The sequence below is a fragment of the Acomys russatus genome, chromosome 2, assembly GCF_903995435.1.
Source record: "Acomys russatus chromosome 2, mAcoRus1.1, whole genome shotgun sequence".
Classification (NCBI taxonomy): domain Eukaryota; kingdom Metazoa; phylum Chordata; class Mammalia; order Rodentia; family Muridae; genus Acomys; species Acomys russatus.
Window position 1 is genome coordinate 17,413,969 of NC_067138.1, and position 23,016 is coordinate 17,436,984.

At 40.9% G+C, this 23,016-nt stretch overlaps 1 protein-coding gene across 7 annotated transcripts in view; it reads left to right on the forward strand.

Annotated features, from left to right (window-relative positions):
- Positions 1–23,016, forward strand: part of Stau2 (staufen double-stranded RNA binding protein 2) — a 249,960-nt gene that overhangs the window by 26,418 nt on the left and 200,526 nt on the right. For 4 of the 7 annotated variants that reach the window (XM_051158693.1, XM_051158743.1, XM_051158734.1 and 1 more), the window contains exons 3-4: positions 225–355; positions 20,467–20,626. In XM_051158693.1, the coding sequence (XP_051014650.1) occupies positions 242–355; positions 20,467–20,626 (274 nt within the window). In that variant the 5' untranslated portion in view covers positions 225–241. Of the gene's footprint in view, positions 1–209; positions 356–20,466; positions 20,627–23,016 lie in introns of all 7 variants that reach the window. The other 3 variants (XM_051158718.1, XM_051158709.1, XM_051158701.1) reach the window with 2 other exon arrangements.

Here is a 23,016-nt window from a genome sequence, read left to right on the forward strand (position 1 = left end):
TAACAGATAAGAAAAAGGTGCCTTTGTTTATTGTTCAAGATCTGCTACATTCTTCTATTGCATGTGATGGAAGACATTACATGATATATAACATTTTAAATACAAATTCATGAAAATAATTTAGTTGTACAGTATGACTTTAGTCTAAAAAAAATCAAAGCTAGTTTTTCTTCCATTTTTAAAAGTCATTCTTGACAAAAACTTTACAGCCTTTTTATTTACAGCTTTTCTCCACGATAAAATGGCAAACCCCAAAGAGAAAACTCCAATGTGTCTGGTAAATGAGTTAGCCCGTTTCCATAGCATCCAACCCCAGTATAAACTTCTGAATGAAAGCGGGCCTGCTCATTCGAAGGTAAGGTTTAAAGAGAGGTGGTGAACATGCTAATCAATCATGTCGGACTTAATTTGCCAGGTGTTAATTGTGTTGTTTGGGGGTGGTGGTGGTGGTGGATGGCCCGAAGACATTTAAATCTTAAACACTTTTGTAATGTGTTATGTGTTGTAGAACTTTCAGACGTAGTACCTCAGAAGAAAGCCTTGACGCCATGAGACTTTTAACATTTGTAATAGAAGGGTTTCTGCTATAGAAATGTTAAGTGCCTGGCTGAGGAATTTATAAATGTTAGCAGCAGCACTTGCAAATGAGTCTAGTGTTCTTCCAAATGCTTCAGAGCTGGTAAAAGTAGGATGGGCAGAGCAGGTTTGCAGTGCTTAAGCAGTGATACATCTCTTTCAATGTGATACTTAATTTTAACATTCATCAAATAAATCGTAAGTTGTGTGTACCAGTGTTATTGTTATCTGGGCATTTACTTACAATGTTGTTCTTTTAAAAACCAAGGTAGTTTATTTGTAGCTGCAGATGCATATATTTTACACATATATCGCCTTGTGATATATTACACACGTATATTAATTACAAGGAAATCTACATGTTTAAGCTCTGTTCATCTCCTAGAAAATATTTCAGCTGTGCATGATTTTGCCTGACACATTTTAAATTGTTGTTTTGTTTGTTTTGTTTTGGTTTTTGAGACAAGGTTTCTTTGTATCGCATTGGCTGTCCTTGACTTGCCTTGTAGACCAGGCTGGCCTTGAACTCACAGCAATCTGCCTGCCTCTGCCTCACTGTGTGATGAGATAACAGTCTCACACCTTTGTGCCTGGCTTTAAATTGGGTATTTTGAAAGCCATAGACTTTTGCACATAATGTGGAAACAGTTGGTTCTGTAAGAGTTGGTTAATCTATGAAGCAGTTGGTAGTTGAGTTTTGGATGTTTTCTATCTTCTACAACACAAGGAAAAAAGGTGAAACTGCAATGTGTTGGGTTTCTTTGCTATTAGCTTTTCTGGAGGCATTGTGGTCAGTTTGGAGTTTATCCCAACTCTTGTCCCTGTGTTAGCAGAGAAGGCAATTGTAGTCCTGTTGTATCTGCTTGGCCAAATATCCGACTCTTTCTTACCCATTCTGCTCTTAATTCTGTCAGACTGTTTCCGTTCACTTTATTTCCACGTCTCTTTGCTTTCCTCTAAATTACAGCATTAAAGTCTTCCCACCTCAATTTCCTTCTCCCCTTCTCTTTTTTCCTTTTATGGCCATCTCTCCAGCTTTACTTTCTCTGCCCTTTGTATTTGCCTCTTCTTCTCTCAACAGTTTCTTCTTCTGGTAGATCTTTTCCATAAGCATACAAGCGTGCTGTTAAGTTTTTCTCTCTTAAAAATCAGGCGACAGTCGTCTTCCTGTAGTCACCGTGGTTGCCTCTGTCCTGGATAGCAGCACTCAGGAGAGAGCTGTATTGGCTGGTGCTAGTTCCTTCCTCATCCGTTTTGTCTCTACCACCCCTGCCATCTGAAGTCAGTCACTGAAGCCCACCAGCGGCTTCTGTGGTGAACGTGCTGTGGTCACCAGGCCTGCGGTCCCAGACCTGTCAGCTGTACATGAGACAGGGGAAGTGTGTTCACCTCCGATGGCTTTCAGGATACCATCCCCTCTGCTTTTTCTGTTGTGCCACTGGCCACTCACATATATTTTTTAGTTTTTGTTTTTTTTTTTTTTTGAGGCGTCTTGCTATGTTCTGGTCTAGGATGGCTTCAGGCTTAATCCTCCTGCCTCATCTTTCTGAGGCAGGGCTGCGTGCTCATGTTATGCTGCCTGGCTCACTGGCTACATTCTGAGTTTACTTTGGTCTCATTTTTTCCTATCTCCCAGAGCTTTTCAGTTTGTCAGGCCCCATTTTCAGTCCTGGTGTCTTCTCTCCCGCCTTGACATCCCGGCCCTGTGCCTGTGAATGACGTAACCGTGCTGCAGCTTTCAAATACGTGTGTCCAGCTCAGAGAGCATGCCATGTGTTTGATTGCCTCGTCACTGTCTCTACCTGAATGGCTTGTAGAATTTTCAAACTAAAAGCATCAAAAATGGATTCCTGATTGTGGCTATGGGCTGCTTCTTCGTTTTTTTCAGTAGTGTTTACTATTTGCAGATGTTTTCTTGCTTTGCTCTCTTCTACTTGTAATAACCATGAGGATAGGACTGTGTTTTGATTTGGTTATTACTCTGTTTTCTAGTGCCTGGAGTGGTAAACACAGTCAGCACTCAGTGTTTGGTAAATGAGTGAGCACATAAGCAGTGCACGGACAATTAGTTTAGTTCTTTGTATAGGCATAAGTGAGCTAGCTTTTCTCAAAGACAAAAATGGAATCATAGTTATTTTTTGCTGTAAATTTAAAAGGAGTGTATGAATGTAAAATGTTGCCTAGAAAACTGGAAACTAATTTATTCCTTAACTGGACTTTAAAATAATGAGCAAATGTACTGGTGGTTTAATTGACTAGCTTATGTAGACTCGGTGTTCAGTGTTCAGTGCTACAGGAAGAAAAACAGAAAGCAAAAAATAATAAGGAAAAATTATTTAAACAGTCTTGTTGCTCAGATTTTTCCATTTTTCTAAATATATTTATAGAAGACAAATTATGGAATAAAAATATTTGATAATTTTATTATTGATCTTTTCCTAACATTTAAAAAACTTTTAAAAATGCACATTAATAATATGTCTGATAATACATTTATTTGGAGTTACAAGTTTACTAGTTTACTTAATGGTTTACCTTGGGCATGTTAAATCTTTTCTTCTTTTCCTTTTTAAAAACTAAAAAAAAAAAATCTGTCATTCCTTTCCCTTTCATTCCTCTTGTTTTTGTGTGTAGCCTAGGCTGCCCTGGGCCTTGTGACCCCTGCATCAGCGTCTGTGTGCTGATTACAGATGTGTGCCGCTGCAGTCGGGTAGCTCAGTCACTGCTGTTCTTCAACCCAAGAAGGCTTTTAGGACTTTGCAGTTCCATTTTGGCAATAGAATTTTTGTTGCTTGAATGTGGCTTTTTTGAAAAAAAAAATTTTTTTTATTCTTTCATATAAAACATCCCGACTGCAGCTCCTCCCCACTCACCGCCACTCCTCTCAGTTCCCACACTCCCCTCTCCCTCAGAACCATTTTACACCCAACAGAAAAAAGCAGGCCTCCCAGCGACATGAATCAAACATGGCACAGCAAGCTACTATAAGACCAGGTACAAACACTCATATCAAGGCTGGGTGAGGTTACCCCGTTGGAGGAAGATTCCCCCAAACAGGGAAAAGAGTTAGAGAAACCCTAACTCTCATTGCTAGGAGACTTACAAGAACAACAAGCCAACCACCATAACATGTATGCAGAGGACCTAGCACAGACCCATGCAAGCTCCAAGATTGCTGCTTCCGTCTCTGTGAGCTCCCATGATCCCTGCTTAGTTGGTGCTGGGGGTGGGGGGAAGTAGGGGCATGCTTTTCTAGTGTCCTCCATCCCTTTGGCTCCCATCATTTCTCCTCCCCCTCTTCCATGGGTTCCCTGAGTGCTGAGTGGAGGGGCCTAATGGAGAGCTCTAATCTGGGTCCTCTCTCTGCCTAATGTTTGGCTGTAGTTCTCTGCATCTGCTCCCATTAGCTGCCAGAGGAAGCCTTTCTGATGACTGCTGGGCTAAGCACCAATCTATGAGTATAACAGAACATCATTAGAAATAATTTTATTGATTTTAATTAGATTTATTTATTTATTTATTTATTTATTTATTTTATGGCCTGTTGTGTTTGGTCTTCGAGCTATCCAGCCTCCAGTTCTGGTCATCCAGGCAGTGTCTGGCATAGGCTCCCTCTCATGGTATGGGCCTCAAATTAGACCACTCAGTGGTTGGCCACTCCCACACATTCTGGGCCACCATTGTCCCATCACATCCTGTAGCAGGACAGGTTGTAGACTGAAGATTTTGTGGTTGAGTGATGTCCCAGTCCCACCACTGAAGACTTGCCTGGTTACAGAAGATGCCTGGTTCAGGTTCTGCATCTCCCATTTCTAGGAGTCCTCGGTATAGTAACCCCCAAAGATTCCAGGAGTTTCCACTGCACTCATTTTCTACATTGCCCCCCCCCCCCCCCCCCCCGCAATACCCTCCAATTCCAGTCATGTCTCTTCTATTCCCCTTCCTACTCTCCCCCAATGTACCTGCAAAATCTGCTTGCCTCTCCCAGGAGATCCATGCACCCCACTTAGAGCCCCCCTTGTTACTTAACTTCTCGGAGTCTGGACTGTATCATGACTGTCATTTACTTAACATCTAACACCCATTTACAATTGAGTACCTACCATGTTTGTCTTTCTGGGTCTGGGTTACCTCACTCAGGAACATTTTTTTTTCTAATTCCACCTATTTGCCTGCAAATTTCATGATGCTGGGTTTTTTGTTTTTTTGTTTTTTTGTTTTTTTTAAACTGCTGAGTAGTACTCCATTGTGTAAATGTACCACATTTTCTTAGTCCATTCTTCAGTTGAGCGACATTTAGGTTGTTTCCAGTTTTGGGCTATTAACGTTTGCTGTTTGCTGTTAACGTAGTTGAGCAAGTGTCCTTGTGGTAGAAAGGAGCATCCTTTGGTTATATGCCCAGGAGTAGGATATAGCTGGGTCTTGAGGTAGGTCATTTCCCAATTTTCTGAGGAACCTCCATATTGATTTCCATAGTGGCTCTACAGGTTTACACTCTTGTATTGGATGAGTGTTCCCCTTGCTCCACATCCTTACCAGAATGAGCTGTCACTTGAGTTATTCATCCTCGCCATCCTGACAGGTATAAGGTGGAATCCTAGAGCAGCTTTGATTTGCATTTCCCTGATGGTTAATGATATTAAACATTTCTTTTAAGCGGTTCTTAGCCATTTGAGATTCCTCTATCGAAAATTCTCTCTTGAGATCTGTACTCCATTTTAAAAAATTGGATTGTTTGATTTATTGATGTCTAGTGTCTTGAGTTCTTTGTATATTTTGGAAATTAGCCCTCTGTCAGGTGTGGAGTTGGTGAAAATCTGTTCCCATTCTATAGACTGCAGTTTTGTCCTATTGACAGTGTCCTTTGCCTTATTGAAGTTTTCCAGCTTCATGAGTTCTTATTTGTTTGTTTGTTTTTCAAGACAGGGTTTCTCTGTGTAGCCTTGGCTGTCCTGGACTTGCTTTGTAGACCAGGCTGGCCTTGAACTCACAGCGATCCGCCTGCCTCTGCCTCCCGAGTGCCCCATTGATTAATAGAATGCCAGTGCATTCAAGGTTACTTCCTACTTTCTTTTCTGTCAGGTTCAGTGTATCTGGTTTTATGTTCAAGTCTTTGATTACCTTGGACTTGAGTTTTGTGCAAGGTGATGAACAGTGATCTATTTTTCATTCTACATGCAGACATCCAGTTAGACCAGCATCATTTGTTGAAGATTCTTTCTTTTTTTTCTATTGTGTATTTTTGGCTCCTTTATTTATTTTTTAAAAAGTGTCCATAGGTTTGTAGATTTATGTCTGAGTCTTCTATTCTGTTCCATTTGATCAACATTTGTTTTTATGTCAATATGATGTGATTTTCATTACTATATCTTAAAATCTGGAATGGAGACACCTCCAGAAGTTCTTTTATTTTACAGAATTGTTTAAGGTATCCTGGATTTTTGTATTGCCCTTTCAAGGTCTGTAAAAAATTGTGTTGGAATTTTGATGGGGATTTCATTGACTCTGTAGATTGCTTTTGGTAGGATGGCCATTTTTACTGTTAATACTACCAATCCATGAACACAGGAGAACTTTTCATCTTCTGATATCTTCTCTATTTTCCCCCCTTCATATCCTTGAAGTTTTTACCATACAAGTCTTTCACTTGCTTGGTTAGAGTTAACTCAAGATATTTAATATTATTTGTGGCTGTTGTGAAGGGTGAATTTTTTTTTCTGATTTCTTTCTCAGTTCATTTGTTGTTTGTATGTAGGAGGGCTATTCTTTTCTTTTCTTTTTCTTTTTCTTTTTTCTTTCCTTTTTTGAGTTACTCTGGCATCTATTTCCCTGAAGGTGTTTGTCAGCTGTAGGAATGCCCTGGTAGAATTTTTGGGATCATTTATGTATACTATCATATCATCTGACAATAGCGATGCTTTCATTTTTTTCTTTTCTAATTGTTATTGGATTTTGATTTAACTTCAATAAGTGGTATTTATTGAGGAAATTATTTCTTTTAGATTTTTTAATTTGATGGGAGTATAGGTTTTTAAAGTAAGACCTAATGGTTCTTTGGATTTCCTTGGTGTCTGTTGTTATGTCTCCCTTTTTGTTCCTGATTTCTCTGTGTTTTAGTTATATTGGAAAAGGGTTTGTCTATATTGTTGTCTATATTGTTGATATTCTTTCAAAGAACCAACTCGTTGTTTCAGTGATTCTTTGTATTATCCTATTTGTTTCTATTTTATTGATTTCAGTACTCAGTTTTGATTATTTCCTGCTTATTACTTTAAAAACATTATTTGTTTTATTTAAATTTAAATCATTATTAAATTTCTTCCTTTTACATCCCAATTTTTATACCCTCACTCTTATCTTCCTGTTTCTTCCTTCTTCCGGCCTATTCCCCTCCCCTAGACCTCTGACAGGGGGCCGACCTCCCCCGCCATCTGACCACAGCCTGTGAGGTCTCATCTGGATAGCCTGCATCCCCTTCCTCTGTGTACCTGCAGTGCCTCCTTGCCAAGGGGAAGTGGTTAAATCCAGGGCAACAGAGTTCTTGTCAGAAGCAGTCCCCACTTTCCCCCACAACCTTGGAGAATGAGCTGTCCATTGGGGGTCGAGGTTTACTGCATGCATTGTCCTTGGTTGGTACAGCAGTTTGTGCAGGTTCCCCTGGGTCCAGATCTGCCAGCCTTGATGGTCTCCTTGTGGGGCTCCTGTCTTGAGACAAGCAAAGTACCTCACAATTGTGCCCAGAAATAAAGGAACTTGTCTAGGTTCTCTGTATGCATGTTTCTTTTTGTTCTAGAGTGTTCAAGTGTTCAATCTGCTCAACTTATTTTTTAATTTAAGCAGTTAGTTCTATGACCTTTACTCTTATCACCACTTTCATTGACTCCTATAAGTTTTAATATGTTGGTCCTGAATATAATTTTTAAAATGAAAAATAGACAAAATATTTAAAAGCTTTGAACATTTTATTTGAAATATTTTGTTATTTGTAATGAATGCAATATATTAATTCATGGTAATTTTTAATTCATTGCTACTTTAACTAAGATCTTTTCCTGTAAATAAATCCCCCGTCTCATTGCATTCTCACTTTTCTTCAATCCCAGAATAGCAAACAGTTAAAGAATAAGACATATTCACTATTGGATTTGACGTTTAACACTTCCCCCCTCAGATTCATAAATTAACCATCTGTGATCACTGACTAGATGTCAGCACCCCCTTAAGCTCTGGCCTTGTTCTTCACTTACGTATCTCACAAGCATGTGTGAGCACCTTACATGTCAACTCTGTTCAAAATAAAGATCAAAGTGCAAGCTCACCGGAAGCTTGGGGGCATAAACTAACACTAGATATTTTAAAGTGCCTGGTGGAGATGATGGCCATGGCAGTCTGCAGAGAGCAGCAGCAGGGGATGAATGGACAACAGTATTTGATGTATTTGGTTACTGCTGAGATGGAATTCATAAGAATATCTGAATAATGTCTGTTGTTCATCAAAGGAACTTCCTTGGAAGATTTCTGAGCCCTCATTATGCAAACAGGTGACAGGTGCGTGCTACTTTCTCCTGTCTCCTGGTGATTCAAGGCCATGGTCATCCACCTTGTCTTTAGGCAAAGTCTGCCCCAAAGTATTAACTCTTTCAATAACCAGTTGCTGCTCTGTGCTAGCTAGTACCTGTGATAGAGAAGCATGGGGAGGGGGGTCACCAAGAGATTTGGGGGGCGGTAGACCTGCCTACAGTTCTGGCAGCCTGCACGCTGGCTTCTTGTACAGCCTGACTTGGGGCTGGGGCGCAGTGAGAGGAGGGGAAGGGGTTGGGGGCCACTGAGCAAGTGCAGGGGGCACTGGGAGAGTTGGGTGGGTGGCCTACCTGGTTCTGGAGCTACAGTGGCTTTTTAATTATGGTCCTCTTAAAGTTTATTAACATTGCTCTGTAGGCTAAAAGTAAAAACCCTGCGAAGTGGAAAATAATCTTTACGTATTCATACATACACAAATGGAAGTCTGTAAAGTAAGGCGTGTTGGGATAATTTGGCATTAAGACAATGAAACCGATGGTTAGTTAACTGAGACTTCACTCCCCCCCCCCCATTATTTTTTCTTTCCTTTCCTTTCTCTTTTAAAAAAAAGTTTTTTTCTGAGACAGGGTTTCTCTGTGTAACAGCCCTGTGTTGGAAGTCAGTTTGTAGACCAAGTTGGTCTCAAACTCACAGATCTGCCTGCCTTTGCCTCCTGAGTGCTGGGATTAAAGGTGTGTGCCACCACATCTGCCCTTTTGTTTTTCTTTATAGATGAAAACATACTTCATTGTGTCAGTTGCTAGAAGTGTAGGCTGTTTCTGTTTCTTGGATACTGTGACTAGTCAGCAGTGCGAGTAGGTGAGCACGTATCTCTGGAGCAGGGTATAGAGTCCTCTGGGCGTACACCTAGGGTTGGTGTAGCTGGAGCACATGGCGTGCATGCGCCTGTATTTCTAGCTTGCTGTGGAGCCTTCACGCTGGTTTCCATAGTGGCTGCATCAGCCTGCACTCCCGCTGCTGTGGATATGTGGATTCCTTTCCCCACATACACATCAGTGTTTCTTGTCTTTGTTCTCACTGGTTTTGAAATCTTAATTGTTCTGCCTGGGCAAGACAGAAATCACAAAGTAGTTTTAATTCACATTTCCATGATGGCTAAGGATGTTGAACACTAAAAAAAAAAAGTTTCTCAGCCATCTGTATTTCTTCTTTGAGAACTTTTGGATAGTCAGTCCATGGCCCAGTTCTCCCCCCCCCCCCCCCCCGGGTTGTTTATTTCCTTTGGTTTTAGTTTTTGAGTTCTTTGTGTATTCCAGACACTAACCCTTTGTCAGCTCTATAGCTGGGAAAGTATTTTTCCTCTTCAGTAGACTGGCTCTACTGAGTAGAGTGATAGTGTCCCTTACTGTCCAGAAGCTATTTGTGTCAGTGAGGACCCATTTGTCAGTGGTTGGTCTTAATGCCCGCTCAGTGGAGGTCCTATTCAGAAGTTCTTTCCTGTGCCAATCAGTTTAAGTATATTTCCTTCTTTCTCCTCTAACAGATTGGGAGTATCAGGGTTTTTTATTTTTATTAAAAAATTAATAATATTCTAATAAATAATTTAATAAAAGTTTATGTATATGGGTGTTTTGCCTGCATGTATGTCTACATACCACTTATATGCCTGGCACCCATGGAAGCCAAAAGAAGATACTGGATTGCCTAGAACTGGAGTTATAGCCGATTGTGAGCTTCTCGGTACTGCTGGAACTAAAACCTGGGTTCTCTGGAAGAGCAGCCAGTGCTCTTAACCAGTGAGCCATCTCTTGAGCCTTAGGGTATCGGGTCTTATATTGAGATTCTTAATCAATTGGTTTGTTCTTGAATGAAGCATGGTATTTCTGGATTTAAGTTATATTAATTGGCTATTTGAATTTTTTTTATGGAAAGACTATTTTTCAGTCATTTACACATGTCTACCAGTCACTGTAAGACATAAAATATATTGTAATGAAAATGATTATCTCTATCAAGAAAGATTTAGACCTAGTCTTGACTCATCATTTTCTTGGGACATTAGCTAATGATATATCAGTTCTCTTGCAAATATGTATGGTTGTATGCAAAACAGAAATTCTGATTTAATTGGTCTTGGTTAGAGCCATTCTCAAGTTTTTTTGTTTGTTTTTTTTAATGGCTTTGAAATCATTCAGTCTTGCAGAATTGAGGCACACTTCCAGAAGTTAAGATCTACAGATGCACATGGTCTTTTCATTCATCTTGATGAGAAGTGGCAGCCTACTTTATTTGTGAATGCTTTTTCCTGCCCTCCATTGAGTCTTATAGAATCTGAGAAACTTCAAAAAATTTAATTTTTTGTCTATGATAGTGTTTGGCTACACGTGTGTGCACCACATGTGTCCTGCTGACCATGGAGACCAAAGACCTGTCATCTAAACCCCAGCCCTTTGGAAGAGTGTTGAGCACTCTTGCCCATTGAACCCCCCTTAAGACACCTTCTAATACATGACTGCTAAGTAGACACTCATCGTCCTAGCGTCTAACTCACCCCCTTTCCATGTTCGGCCCTTTATGGTAATCGAACTAACATGATCTAGTGAGCTGTACATGAGTTGTTGTGCCTGGTGTTCTCTCACATCTGGGAGGAAGGCTGCTCGCGCTGGGGCAGAGGTCAGTTGTCAGAAGAGGCTGCTTTCTCTCTCCTTGTGTCGTCATCTTGGTAAGTTGTCAGGGCCATAAAAGCTGCACTGCCGCCGCACAGTGCGTGCTCTGGAGTAGATGTCGGGGACAGCTCAGTCGGCAGTGTTGCCTTCCTGCCTTCCTGCCTTCCCTTCTCCCCTTCTTTCTTTTAAAAAAGATGTAGTTATTTTATATTCATGAATGTTTGATCTGGATGTATGTCTGCACTACATACTGTGCTGCTGCCTGAACAGATGAAAGAAGGGATCCTGTCCCCTGGAACTGGAGCTGCCACAGGAGAGCTGGGAACTTTACCCCAGGTCCTCAGTCAGAGCTGAGCCACAGGCCCAAACCCCTCATCCAGTGGCTTTGAAATGAAGTCATCATATTCATTAGAAAAAAATTCTGGTTACATTTGCCAGCCCAATTGTAGTCCTGTGTTACTAGCATGTATAGTATTGAGTTTTTAAGTCTGGTAGCTGAGAAATCTGCGGTATAGTGGACTGACCATTCTTTAGACAAAATAATTATCTACTGTGTGTGCTATATGCATGTCTGCATGTGGTGGGCAGGTTTATTTAGTATGCATGTGCATTAGGAGACTGGGAAATGGCATCGGTTGTCCTTGCTTGCTTTTCACCTTATTCTCTGAGATTTGGTCTCACCGTGAAGCTGGAACTGGCTGTATGGGTAGACTGGCTGGTCTGCGAGCCATGTTCATCTGTCTTTGCTCTTTATCTCTGGGGTGCCGTGCTGCTGCACCTCGCTTTTACGCATCCTGGGGATCCAAATGCAGGTTCCGAGGCTTGTGCATCAAACTCTTTGCACACTGATTCCTCACCCAGACCCCTGGGTTATAGTTCTTGAGGATCAAGTTAATACGGAAGCATCTGGGTAATTTTAGTTATTTGCTAGTGGTTTATAGGACTGAATTTTGGAATAAGGTACATTAAGTACTCATTATGTAATGCCCACTGTTAATTACTATTAAAATAGAATTGAAATAAGATACATGGATACCATTAGAAGCTTAGTCTCATGGCATTATTAACCTTTTCTCAAGAACTTTATTCATACGACTGTCTCAAAAAAAGAAAAAAAGAAAAAATAAAAATCAAGTTACAAAACAGTCAAGACAGACATACTGAAGCATGCCTACATTACCATTTTCCCCCTCAGATTACTTAACTCTTTCCAGTGGAGGTTTTAATTTTATTTTAATTTCATTTTGAAAAATACTGGACCAGGAACTCACTGTGTAGCCTAGGCTGGCCTCAGCTTCAATGAATGATTCTGCTGTCCTTGGCTGTCCAGTGCTGGGGTTACAGAGTGTGCACCACTGCTCCTGGCTTACTTAGGTCTCTTTAAAGAGTATAGCTGCTGATAAGTGCTGTACTGTTCATCTGATAAGGAGCTTAAACATATCACACCTTATTGCACTCAGTGGATGACTGACTAAGCATTGCATAGTGTGTGATCTGTGTTTACCTTTTCTCTGTTGAGTTGGCTATCTTTTTACATTTGCTTTGTTTAAATAGGATCCAAGCAAGGATGATCACATCAGATTATGCCTTTCATTTATTGTTTTGTTTTGCTTTTTCAGACAGAGTTTCTCTGTGCATCCTTGGTTGTCCTGGATTCACTTTGTAGGACAGGCTGGTCTAAAACTCATAGCAATCCACTTGCCTCTGTCTCCTGAGTGCTGGGATTACAGGCGTGCGCCACCATGCCTGGCTGCCTTTTGTTTAGTAATATTACCTTTCCATTCCATTTCCCCACTGATATTTATTAGTTGAAGATAGAGCTATTTGTCTTGTAAAATGTTCCATATTTTGTACAGGGTTTCTGTGTTTGCTTTTGTTGTTCCAGCTGGTGTCTCACGGCCTGGCCCGGAACTTAGAGTTCTCGTGCCTGAGCTCCCCTAAGTGCTAGAGTCACAGGCACACAGCACGACGCTTAGCATCTACCCCGGGTGTAGACTTGATACCTAGGGTTTTGTATTTCATCATTTGGGAAATACAGCTAGGACATACTGAGTAATTTGGACTGTAGACTGTGCCTTTTGAGTTCTCAGGTAAGATGGAAATGATTATACTGTATGGACAGATGTTGTGGAAATACAGGAGCAGGATTGAGGATAATGGAAGAGAGAGAGGATAGAGAGACAGGAGGGGAGTATAAGCAAAAAGATGGAGACACTTTATTTTCCCGCTTCAATGCAATCCTACTTTCCTCTGTAGTTTAAGCTACGTCAGAAGTATTCATGCTCAAATTTATGCCCGTGTGAACAAAGCCAAACATTCCCAGTGTCCCACAACAATTTTTCCCACACTCTTACGGCTTAACTTCCCCTACACCCATGACCCTAGATAGCTAGTGACCCGTTTTCTGCAGCCACAATAATAATTCCCTTTCTAGAACTTTACATCAATGTAATTATTTATAAGTGCTCTTAGTTCCACTTAGGACAGTCATTTTTATTTCTTGTGTGGATGCAGTAGTCTTTAAAATTCACTGGTTGATGGATATTTTGTTTTTATCTTTTTGCTATTATAATGATACTTTGAACATTTGTATACATGTCATAGTAGGAATATGTATGTAAAATTAAGGACTTCCTATGCCTGCCCTTGTTCTGAATAATGGCGTAGAGACCTTTACATTTATTAAAAGCTACAGGCATTATAGCTGGGCAGATCCTCAACTATTCTAAGCCAATAATAGAGTGGCCTGGCCTACTTCCTGCAAAGTTGCCATCTTAGTCTTCCCTTGTCACCTCCTTTTTCATCTGTGTCCTCAGGGCTACTCCTCTCCTCTGGTCCCCATGCTCTCACTGGGATTAGAAGTCCAGTCTTAACTCTCCAGCCCAGCTATTGGCTATTCAGCTCTTTATCTGACCAATCAGAAAATGATAGAGAGCAATGTTTACAAAATACTAAGGCAGAGATGCTTCATAATAATGACAACACTAGAGTCCCAGACTATAATCAGATCTCTGCCTGACCAGAAATCAGCAGTTGAATAATACAAGGATAGTCTTTACATAGTACAGAAAAAATACCCTGTAATATACAATTTTCTTTTCCCATTCTCTTTGGCAGTAATTTGGGATTGGCATGGGTATGGCTCGTATAAATTTAACTTGCTAAGATGCTGCTTTTGAAGATAGTTTGACATTTTACCCCTGTCAGCTTTTATACACTACATTTTTTTTTCTTTTGAGACAGGGTTTCTCTGTGTAGCCCAGGCTGTCCCAGAATTCACTTTTAGACCAGGCTAGCCTGGAACTGAGCTCTGCTTGCCTCTGCCTCCCAAGGACCGTACAAGAATTCTTTGGGTATGATCAACCTCTTATGGTTTTTCTTTTGTTTTTGGAACAGAATTTCTCTCTCTTGTCTAGCTCATGCTGGTTTCAGAGTATCGGCAATCCTCCTGCCTTCAGCCTTTTGAGTGCTAAAATGCAGGCCTGAGCCAGCACACCTGGCTAGTCTTACTAAGTGTAATTAGTGCAATAGGTACGCAGTCATACCTCTCTGTAGTTTCATTTTGTGTTTCTATAATTGCTGTTAATTTCAGTCACTTTCGTTGTTGTTGTTGTTGTTGTCATCAGTGGGTTTTATTTTTGTTTTTTGAGACAGTCTCTCTAGATAGCCTTGTACTCACTCTGTAGACCAGACTGGCCTTGAATTAACAGAGATCCACCTGCTTCTGCCTGGGATTAAAGGCTTGTACTGCTACACCTGGCTAATGTGAGTGTATATTTTTAACCAGGTGTCTTTTCAGATATTTCACTTGTTTTTATTGCTTAATTGCTTTGAAGGTTTATTATATTCCAGCTTTTGGTGTGTTTATAATTTTAGGCAGTTGTGTATTATATCATAGAAAACAAAGTGGAGCTACAAAGCAGTAGTACAGTATAGTAATTTTCATATTTATGTAGTATTTTGCCTTACTACAAATCTTACATTTCATTGTATACGTTTGAGTTACCAACTGGTGTTCTTTTATTTCAGCAGTGAAGGATTTTCTTCACACCTTGTCAGCTACTAGCAACAGATCTCCTTGATTCTTTTTAAAATTCCTCCTCCATTTTTGAAGTGTGACTTCCTGGTTGAGTTTTTGTTTTGTTTTGTTTTTCTTTTTAGCCTTTAGACAGATCCTCCTTCCTTCCTTTCTAGTTGCCATGATTTCTGATGAGTCTCTCAGTTTCACTGATGATCTCTTCGAGAAGATCTCGGTCGTTTGATGAGTTGTGCTCTTCCTACCTGGGGGAAAGGGTCTTGCTGTGCATCCCAGGCTGGCCTTCGGGTCTCTGTCCCCATCCTCCTCGGCCTGATGCTGGGATTGCATGTGCGCTAACATGTCTGGCTTTGCTTCTGTCCTGGTGCTTCCGTGATTCTTACTTTGTCTTTCACTGTATTGACTATATTGTGTTGTAGTGTAGATCTTTGAATTTATTCTGCTTGGAATTTGTTGAGATTCTTAGATATATAGGTTCATAATTCTTTTTTAGAAGCTTTTTAGCCATAAGTTTTCAGTGTTTTTTGTTTTTTTTTTTTTTTTTGTTTTTGTTGTTGTTCTATTTTCTTCTGTTATATTTTTATGAGTATGTTGTTATGGGTTCCTTAGATTCTGTCTACTTCATTCTTTCTGGTTCTTGCCCCATTCCTCACACCTATCCCATCCTCTTTTTTTTTTAAAATTAATTAATTAATTAATTAATTAATTAATTAATTTTTTTTAAAAGACAGACTCTTGTCGTAAAGCCCCGGCTGGCCTCTCAGCACAGTCTCTCCCTGGCAGGGCTTTAGGTGCATGCCACCACATCCAGCTTCACTTTTCTTCATTAGTTTTTTTGCCACTCAGACTAGGTAATTTTAATTGTCTCATTTTCAATTTTTTTCTTCCTATTCAGGTATGTTACTGAATTTTTCTAAGAACTTAAATTTTTTTCTAACTTTTTTTTGGCCTCCAAATTTGTATTTCCTACCTTTTAATGATTAATATTCCCTACATTTTCTCTTAGTTTTTTTTTGTGGTTTGTGTGTGTATGTGTGTATATACATACACACATACATATATATATATATAAAATTTCCTTTACTCTTGGAGCATACTTGAAACAGTGAATTTAAGCTTTGTTCGGTCTGTCCAGTGTCGTCACCTTATCAGGGATGTTTTTGTTAAGTGCCTATCCTGTTACCGGGCTGTATGGCACACAGGCACATGTGTGCTTTGCACCTTTGTCGAGAACTGGAGATTTTTCACATTGTAAGGTGATAACTGTGGACATGAGGATCTCCCCTCTGCGGGGCTGCTTGTCTGGTGCCGGGAGGTGCAGCTCGTTATTTATAATGTGTGTTGCCATGAGCTTCTTTAAGCTTGTCTTGCTTGGAATTTGTTGAGATTCTTTTTAATTTGATTAATTAATTTTTTTGGGGGGGAGGGGATTTCTTTGTGCAGCACTGGCTGTCCTGGAACTAACTCTGTAGGCCAGGCTGGCCTCAAGCTCACAGAGATCTGCCTGCCTCTGCCTCCCGAGTGCTGGGATTAAAGGTGTGCTCCACCATGCCAGGTGTGATTCTTAAATATTTAGTGTCTTGGTTATATTTTTGTCACTGTAGCAAAGCACCATAGACCAAAGCAGCTTACAAAAGAAAGCATTTAGTGGTGGGGAGGGCTCAGGGTTCTAGAAGGGCATAGACCTTGATCATCATGGTAGGCATCATGGCAGCAGGCAGGCATAGCACTGGAGCAGTAGCTGAGAGCACACGTCTGCTCTGCCCATCGGTGGTGACCTTCCTCCTCCTGTAAAGCCACACTTCCTAATTTTCCCAAACAGTTCCAACACCTGGGGACCAAGTGTGTGAGTATATGAGCCTATGGGGCCATTTCATTCAAGCCACCATATTCCAGTTTTTGGCTTTCTAGGCTTTCTAGCTACATCATAATGCAAAATGCATTTAGTCCAAATTCAGACGTCCCCATAGTGTTTCAGAGTCTTAACACAGAATTTAAAGTATCTTCCGAGATTCAAGGCAGTATTTTAATTGTAACCCCTTGTAAAAGCAAAAATCAAATTACATGCTGACAACATGCATTGGCACTGATGCGTATTACCATTCCAAAAGGGAGGGATGGGGCACAGTGAGGAAATACTGGACCAACGCAAGACAGAAACTCAGCAGGACAGGCTCTAAATCCTGAAGCTCTGAATGTGCCACCAAAGGACCTAGATGACCCTTCAGACCACTCACTCCTCTCTTGTGGCCTGGTTGCACTTCCTATTCTGCTTTCCTTGTCAGGTATCTGATCCAAGGCTCTGATACCTCCAACATCTTGGAGTTTCCCAGCACCCAAGCCTTACTTTCACAGCTTCACACAATGGCCTCTTTCTGCTACACCCCTGGCCTCTGCAGCTTTCTTTAACCTGAGCAGAAGATTCACAGCCCTTTACTCTTGAGTCCTCTTTAACTCTAAAGCCAGAACCACATGGCTGATGCTGCCAAATTCTGCTGCTTGTTTGGGATGGAGCTGACCCCTCCTTGAATTACATTTGTTTAAATTTTGATTTGTTGCTGCTCTTTAGGAACAGATAATTCTGTAGGCCTTTCCACAAGTTGCAGGATTAGCTGGGTGGGGCACTACTTTGTTTATTCCATTTTTCCTTATTTCTCCCAGCACAAAGCAAGTTGTCAACATTAAATTTCTTGGTGCTTTTTTTCTCCTTGAAGGGTGTATTTTGTATTTCTATTTTTCCTGCTTTCTCTTTTTTATTGTAGATTTTCATGAGTGATTACTAACAACCATGCAACAGAATTGATAATATATTGTCTTGAAATCTCCCTATCAGTGAGATTAATTCAGATTTCTTCAATCCTCCCTCCCCCACCCCAGGTAGATTCTTAGATAAGGGCAAAAAAGCAGACATGTTCTTTGGCAAATTATCACAAGAATGGTCTCTGCCCAGCTGCTAATATTGTTCCCCTCTGAACCCTCCTAAGCTTCCAGAGCCCACACTGCTCTCAGCACTCTTATCTTGGCCCATTAAGCCCCACTTAGAGTATTCACACTCTTTCTTTGTCTTCCACATTCTTCAAAACAAAACAAAACACCAAACAATCCCCCCTCCCAACCCCAACATGGCGAGGATTTTACAGCTGTGCCCTACTTCTGGTACCAGCTTCTTCATAGTGACTTTTCTGTTGCTGCAACAAAATGCCATAATGAAGGCAACTTATAAAAGGAAGCATTTAATTTGGAGCTCAGGGTTTCAGAGGTTGTAAGTCTAAGATCAGCAGAGTGGAGCAGTAGCTGAGAGTTTACATTTGAGGCACAGAGATAGCAAACTGGGAATGGCCTGAGCTTTTGAGACCTAAAAACCCACCTACAGTGACACACCTGCTCCAACAAGGCCACACCTCCCAATCCTTCCTAAACATCTCTATCAGCCGGGGGCCAAGCATTCAAATGTGTGAGCCCTATTGGGGTATTCTCATTTAAAATACTACACATATTTTATATCTTTCAACTTCCTCCCCCCCCAACCCAAAAAACCCAGGCACAGTGGTGCACACCTGTAATCCCAGTACTTGGGGAGGCAGAGGCAGGCAGATCTCTGTAAATTCAAGCCCAGCCTGGTCTACAAAGTGAGTTCAGGACAGCCAAGGTTACACAGAGAAACCCTGTCTTGAAAAAAATTCTTTCAGCAAAGTAATATTTCTAGTCATATTTCTTCAAATTATTTTTGTTCCCTTTTCTGACTTTGTTTACTAAGTTTTCCAAATTATTTGTGCTCAGCCTGTCTTAATAGAGTACCATTGACTTACATAGGTCAAATCAGAGAAATCCGTTTCTCATAGTTCTAGAGTCTGGGAAGTAATTTTATTTGGGCACCACTAATTATTTTCCTTGACAGGCCCATTTCTGGCTTGAAGATGTTGCTTTCTTGTCATGTCCTCACACAGTTCAGGTTCTTTCATAAAACTAGTTCTGTCATGGAGACCACCCCTCTGTGGCTTTATCTATCTCTCAGAATCCTCCCTGGTACTGTTAGGTGCAGTATTAGGGCTTCTGTGTAAGAATGAGAGGAGGGAAAAAAAAAGAATATCCAGTATGTAGTATACTATATTTCTTGAATGTGCTTTCCAAAATCTCTGTTCTTTTATTTCCATGGATGCCACTGACTTGGCAGATTTCTTGATATATAAGGAAAGAAAAAGAAGCCATTGAGTGTTTGAACTGGAGCTATTGGGAGAATACTGGAAGGGACATTCAACAGTATGAACCGCTGAAGGGGATAGAATGGAAAAGATAATGTTTTGTTGACTCCTATTGAGTTTATGGAGATGCCCAGTGGGTCATTGAGTGCATATGGGTGTTGTTTAGAAGAGTTCATGTTGGAGACAGAATTTCAGGGTCTGGTAGTCACCTGTGCACCTCTGTTTTTAAGCCTTTGAGATATGTACGTACATGTGATATATAAGCATATGTATATATAAGCATATATATATAAGTATATTAGCATATATATATAAAAGTATATTAGCATATATAATGTAAAGCCTTTAAATTTATCTTTATGTCATGGTTTTGTTAAATACGAAAATTTGGGTAAAGGAATAAATCATTGATGAATCATATTTTTAAATCAGGTTGAGAGTAATAGAGATAATGTTTTAAATTGAGATTTATATATTTATTTATTTGAGTTTTTCGAGACAGGGTTTCTCTGTGTCTTGGGACAAGAGGTGGGCCAGAGAGGTGATACAGGCTCTGTCACAGTGCAGTTGGCCTGCCAGTTAACTACAACTGTGCTATAGAGTGATTTAGTTTATTTTTTTACTTTTAAAATAATTTCAGTGTACCTTTCACCCAGATACCCCATGGTTAGCAGTGCTGAGGCATCTGGGAGTAAACCATGCAAGTGATGTTCCCTTTTCCTGTTTCTTGGCTGTCCTAGAAGTCCCTCTGTATACCAGACTCAGAGATCCATCTGCCTCTGCCTCCCAAGTGCTGGATTAAAGGCATGCGCCAGTGCTGCTACTACCACTGGCTGAAATATATTTTTAATTTATGTGTATCAGTGTTTGCCAGCATTAGTGGAAGTATACTGTATGCATGCCTGGTGCCCTTGGAAGTCAAAAGAGGATATCAGATCTTTTGGAGTTGGAGTTAGAGTTAGTGAAAGCTGTCACGTGGTTCTGGGTACCAAACCTGAGTTCTCTGCCAGAGGCAAGAGTAGCTAGCCTCTTACCTGCTGAAACACCTCTCTAGCCTCCAACTTTAAGTTGATCATAATGATAGAAAAACAATCACTTTGAACAAGTATGTAACATTCTGCCTTTTTTCTTCTTTTAAAACAGGGTCTAACTATGTAGTTCTGGCTGTTCTGGACTGTACTTTGTAGATCAGGCCGGCCACAAATTTACAGAGGTCACCTGCTTCTGCCACTTGAGTGCTGGGAATAAAGGTGTGCACCACCATACCCAGTGTATTTTCAATGGCGATGTCTTCCAGCTCTATTTTTAAAAATAGAAGCTAGCTACAGAATACCATAAAAGCAGTAGGGTGGCCCTCATGTATATCTGTGTGTGTGTGTGTGTGTGTGTGTGTGTGTGTGTGTGTTTCAGACCATCAGTTTTGGGACCTGAAAAGTTTATGTTTTCTCTGTCTGATTTTTCTAAGATGTTCTCGGTGCAGCTGAGTCTTGGCGAGCAGACATGGGAATCGGAAGGGAGCAGTATAAAGAAGGCCCAACAGGCTGTTGCTAATAAAGCTTTGACTGAATCTACGCTTCCCAAACCAGTGCAGAAACCACCCAAAAGTAATGTCAATAATAACCCAGGTATGGCATTGATTTGTTTCTTTCTTTGTGTTGCGAGCTGATGTGTTACTCTCATTCGTGTGTTGCATTTGTATAGCAGGAGAGTCATACAGGCAAAAAATTAATAGTACACACACACGTTAATAGTACACACACACACACACATACACACACACACACACACACAGGGGCAGGGAGAGAAGTTTATTCATGTGTGATGTTGGGCAGGGTTTGAGGTGTGTTTTCTTAGTACATGATGTGCAGTTGATTAAAACAGCAGCACCTTGACAGTGCACTACAGAGGCAGCTGTGTGGTAACTGGAGATGAGTCTGTTGAGCTAGAAAGTTCTCTTTCCTAAGCTGGTGGGCCTTAACTAGCCCAGAGAGGTGACTGCTCTGTCACAGCGCAGTTGGCCTGTCAGTTAATTACAACTGTGCTATAGAATAACTTAGTTTCTTCCTTTTATTTTATTTTTTAACTTTTAAAATAATTTCAGTGTACCTTTCACCCAGACACCCCATGGTTAGCAGTGCTGCGGCATCTGGGAGTAAACCATGCAAGTGATGTTCCCTTTTCCTGTAACATTTCAGTGTTCCCTTCATTCCTTTACCCAACTTCTCGGACAGTGGCTTACACTATAGGTGTTACTGGCCTGGCATTTCAGATAGTCCTTCTTCCTCAGCCTCCCAAGTGCTGCTCCTCTTTCAGATGAGAGCCATACCACCTGACTCCATGTGTATGCACTCTAAGTGCATAGGCTGTCTCTTGTCAGAAAGTAAAATGGGAGTATCATTTACTCCACAGACTCTGCTCATATTTTGCCGACTGTCTTTTAAAGACCTACTGTGATCGAGATCATGTGCTCAATGCACTTGCCATGTTCCCTCAGTCCATTTTACTGTGGCACATTCAGTCATTCCATCTTTTAGGACCTTGGCCTTTGTGATAAGTATGGCTACCACATATTTTGTATAGTTTCTTGGTAGAATGTGTCTGGTGTTTCCTCATGATTTTTACATTTTTAACATAGATATCCCTGAAGTGAAACTGGCTGGACTCAGTACTTACAGCTGCTAATCTCCCTTGGTAGTGATGACTTTGGCTACTTGGTGAAGGATATGCCTGCCATATTTTTCAACTATAAAGTTAGTCAATAGCTGTTGTATTAATAAGTAGTAAGTACATAAACATTTTGAAGTGATATTTTGACTATATAGGAATATATGTAAATATCATGTTCCTCATCAAATTTTCTTTTGCCTACTGAATTTAGCATCCATTGTTAATTCTTGTCTGAGTCTATTATGACCCTTAAGTCTGGAGGGGTGGTTTATTTTAAATTCTAGCATTCCTTTAAATTCATTAGTTGGCACTGCCTCTGAGGGAAGAACTCTCTTCCCTCGTTTCCTTGCTCATTTGTGTCATTGTAGACCCTTGTACTCCAGTTCTACTTACTGACTTAAAATCATTACTTCATCTGCTTTTTGTGCTTGGGATTGAACCCAGGGCCCCATACATGCTAAGCATGTGTTCCACCACCGAGCTATACTTATGTGGTCCACGTAGTTGCTGTGTTTGTTTTTAAAGAAATGGTCTTGCTATGTTGCTGGGCTGCCACAAATGTGGGCTCAGGTGCTTTTCCTTCTTATCTTCTCAGCTCCTGCAGTAGTGAGGAGTACAGGCATGTGCTGCACACCTGACATATTATTTATTTTGATCCTAAACTTACCTCAGTGACGGTATGGTCCTTTCAGTTGACTCTTAGCTTCTGGTATTTTCTCATTATTCTTTGGGTGCTTCCACTTTCTAGTATAAAAAAGGAGTTCCTAGCCCATCTTGTTCTTTCCTTGTCTTGGCTATGTGCCAGTCATTTCTGCAAGGAGCCTTGGCCAATTAATCAGTTCATCTTCCAGCAAGTAATTGTGGTGAATATGTTCAGGACTTTACCAATGTCTACAAAGCCATTTTAGTGTTAGTAGCATGTTACTCCTTAAAAACGAGTGGTTGGAAGTACCACTTCATGGCCCTGCAGCTCCGTGGCCCCTTGGGCCCCAGGCAGCCAGAAGAGAAACACCCAGCTATGAGGAAGCACATATATGACGGAGGGGAGGGAACGAGCGAGGAGATGGTGGAGAGGTGGGAGAGAAAGCCAGGCCAAGCGGTTGGAAATTGGAGGCATAATGGCAGTGAGGAACAGGCGGGTATGAGGAGCCTGAACAACCACCTGGGGCCATGTCTGGGTCCGTGGCTCTAACATATCTCAGGTCTATGGCCTGAGTTATCACCAAAGGTCATGTGGATGTCGGTGGTCTTGGCTGCCACCTGGAACTATTTGGATATCTGAGGGCTGTGCTGCTGCTAGGGGACAGACTGATCTGAGTGGCCCATGCTGCCACAGACCTGAGGCTAT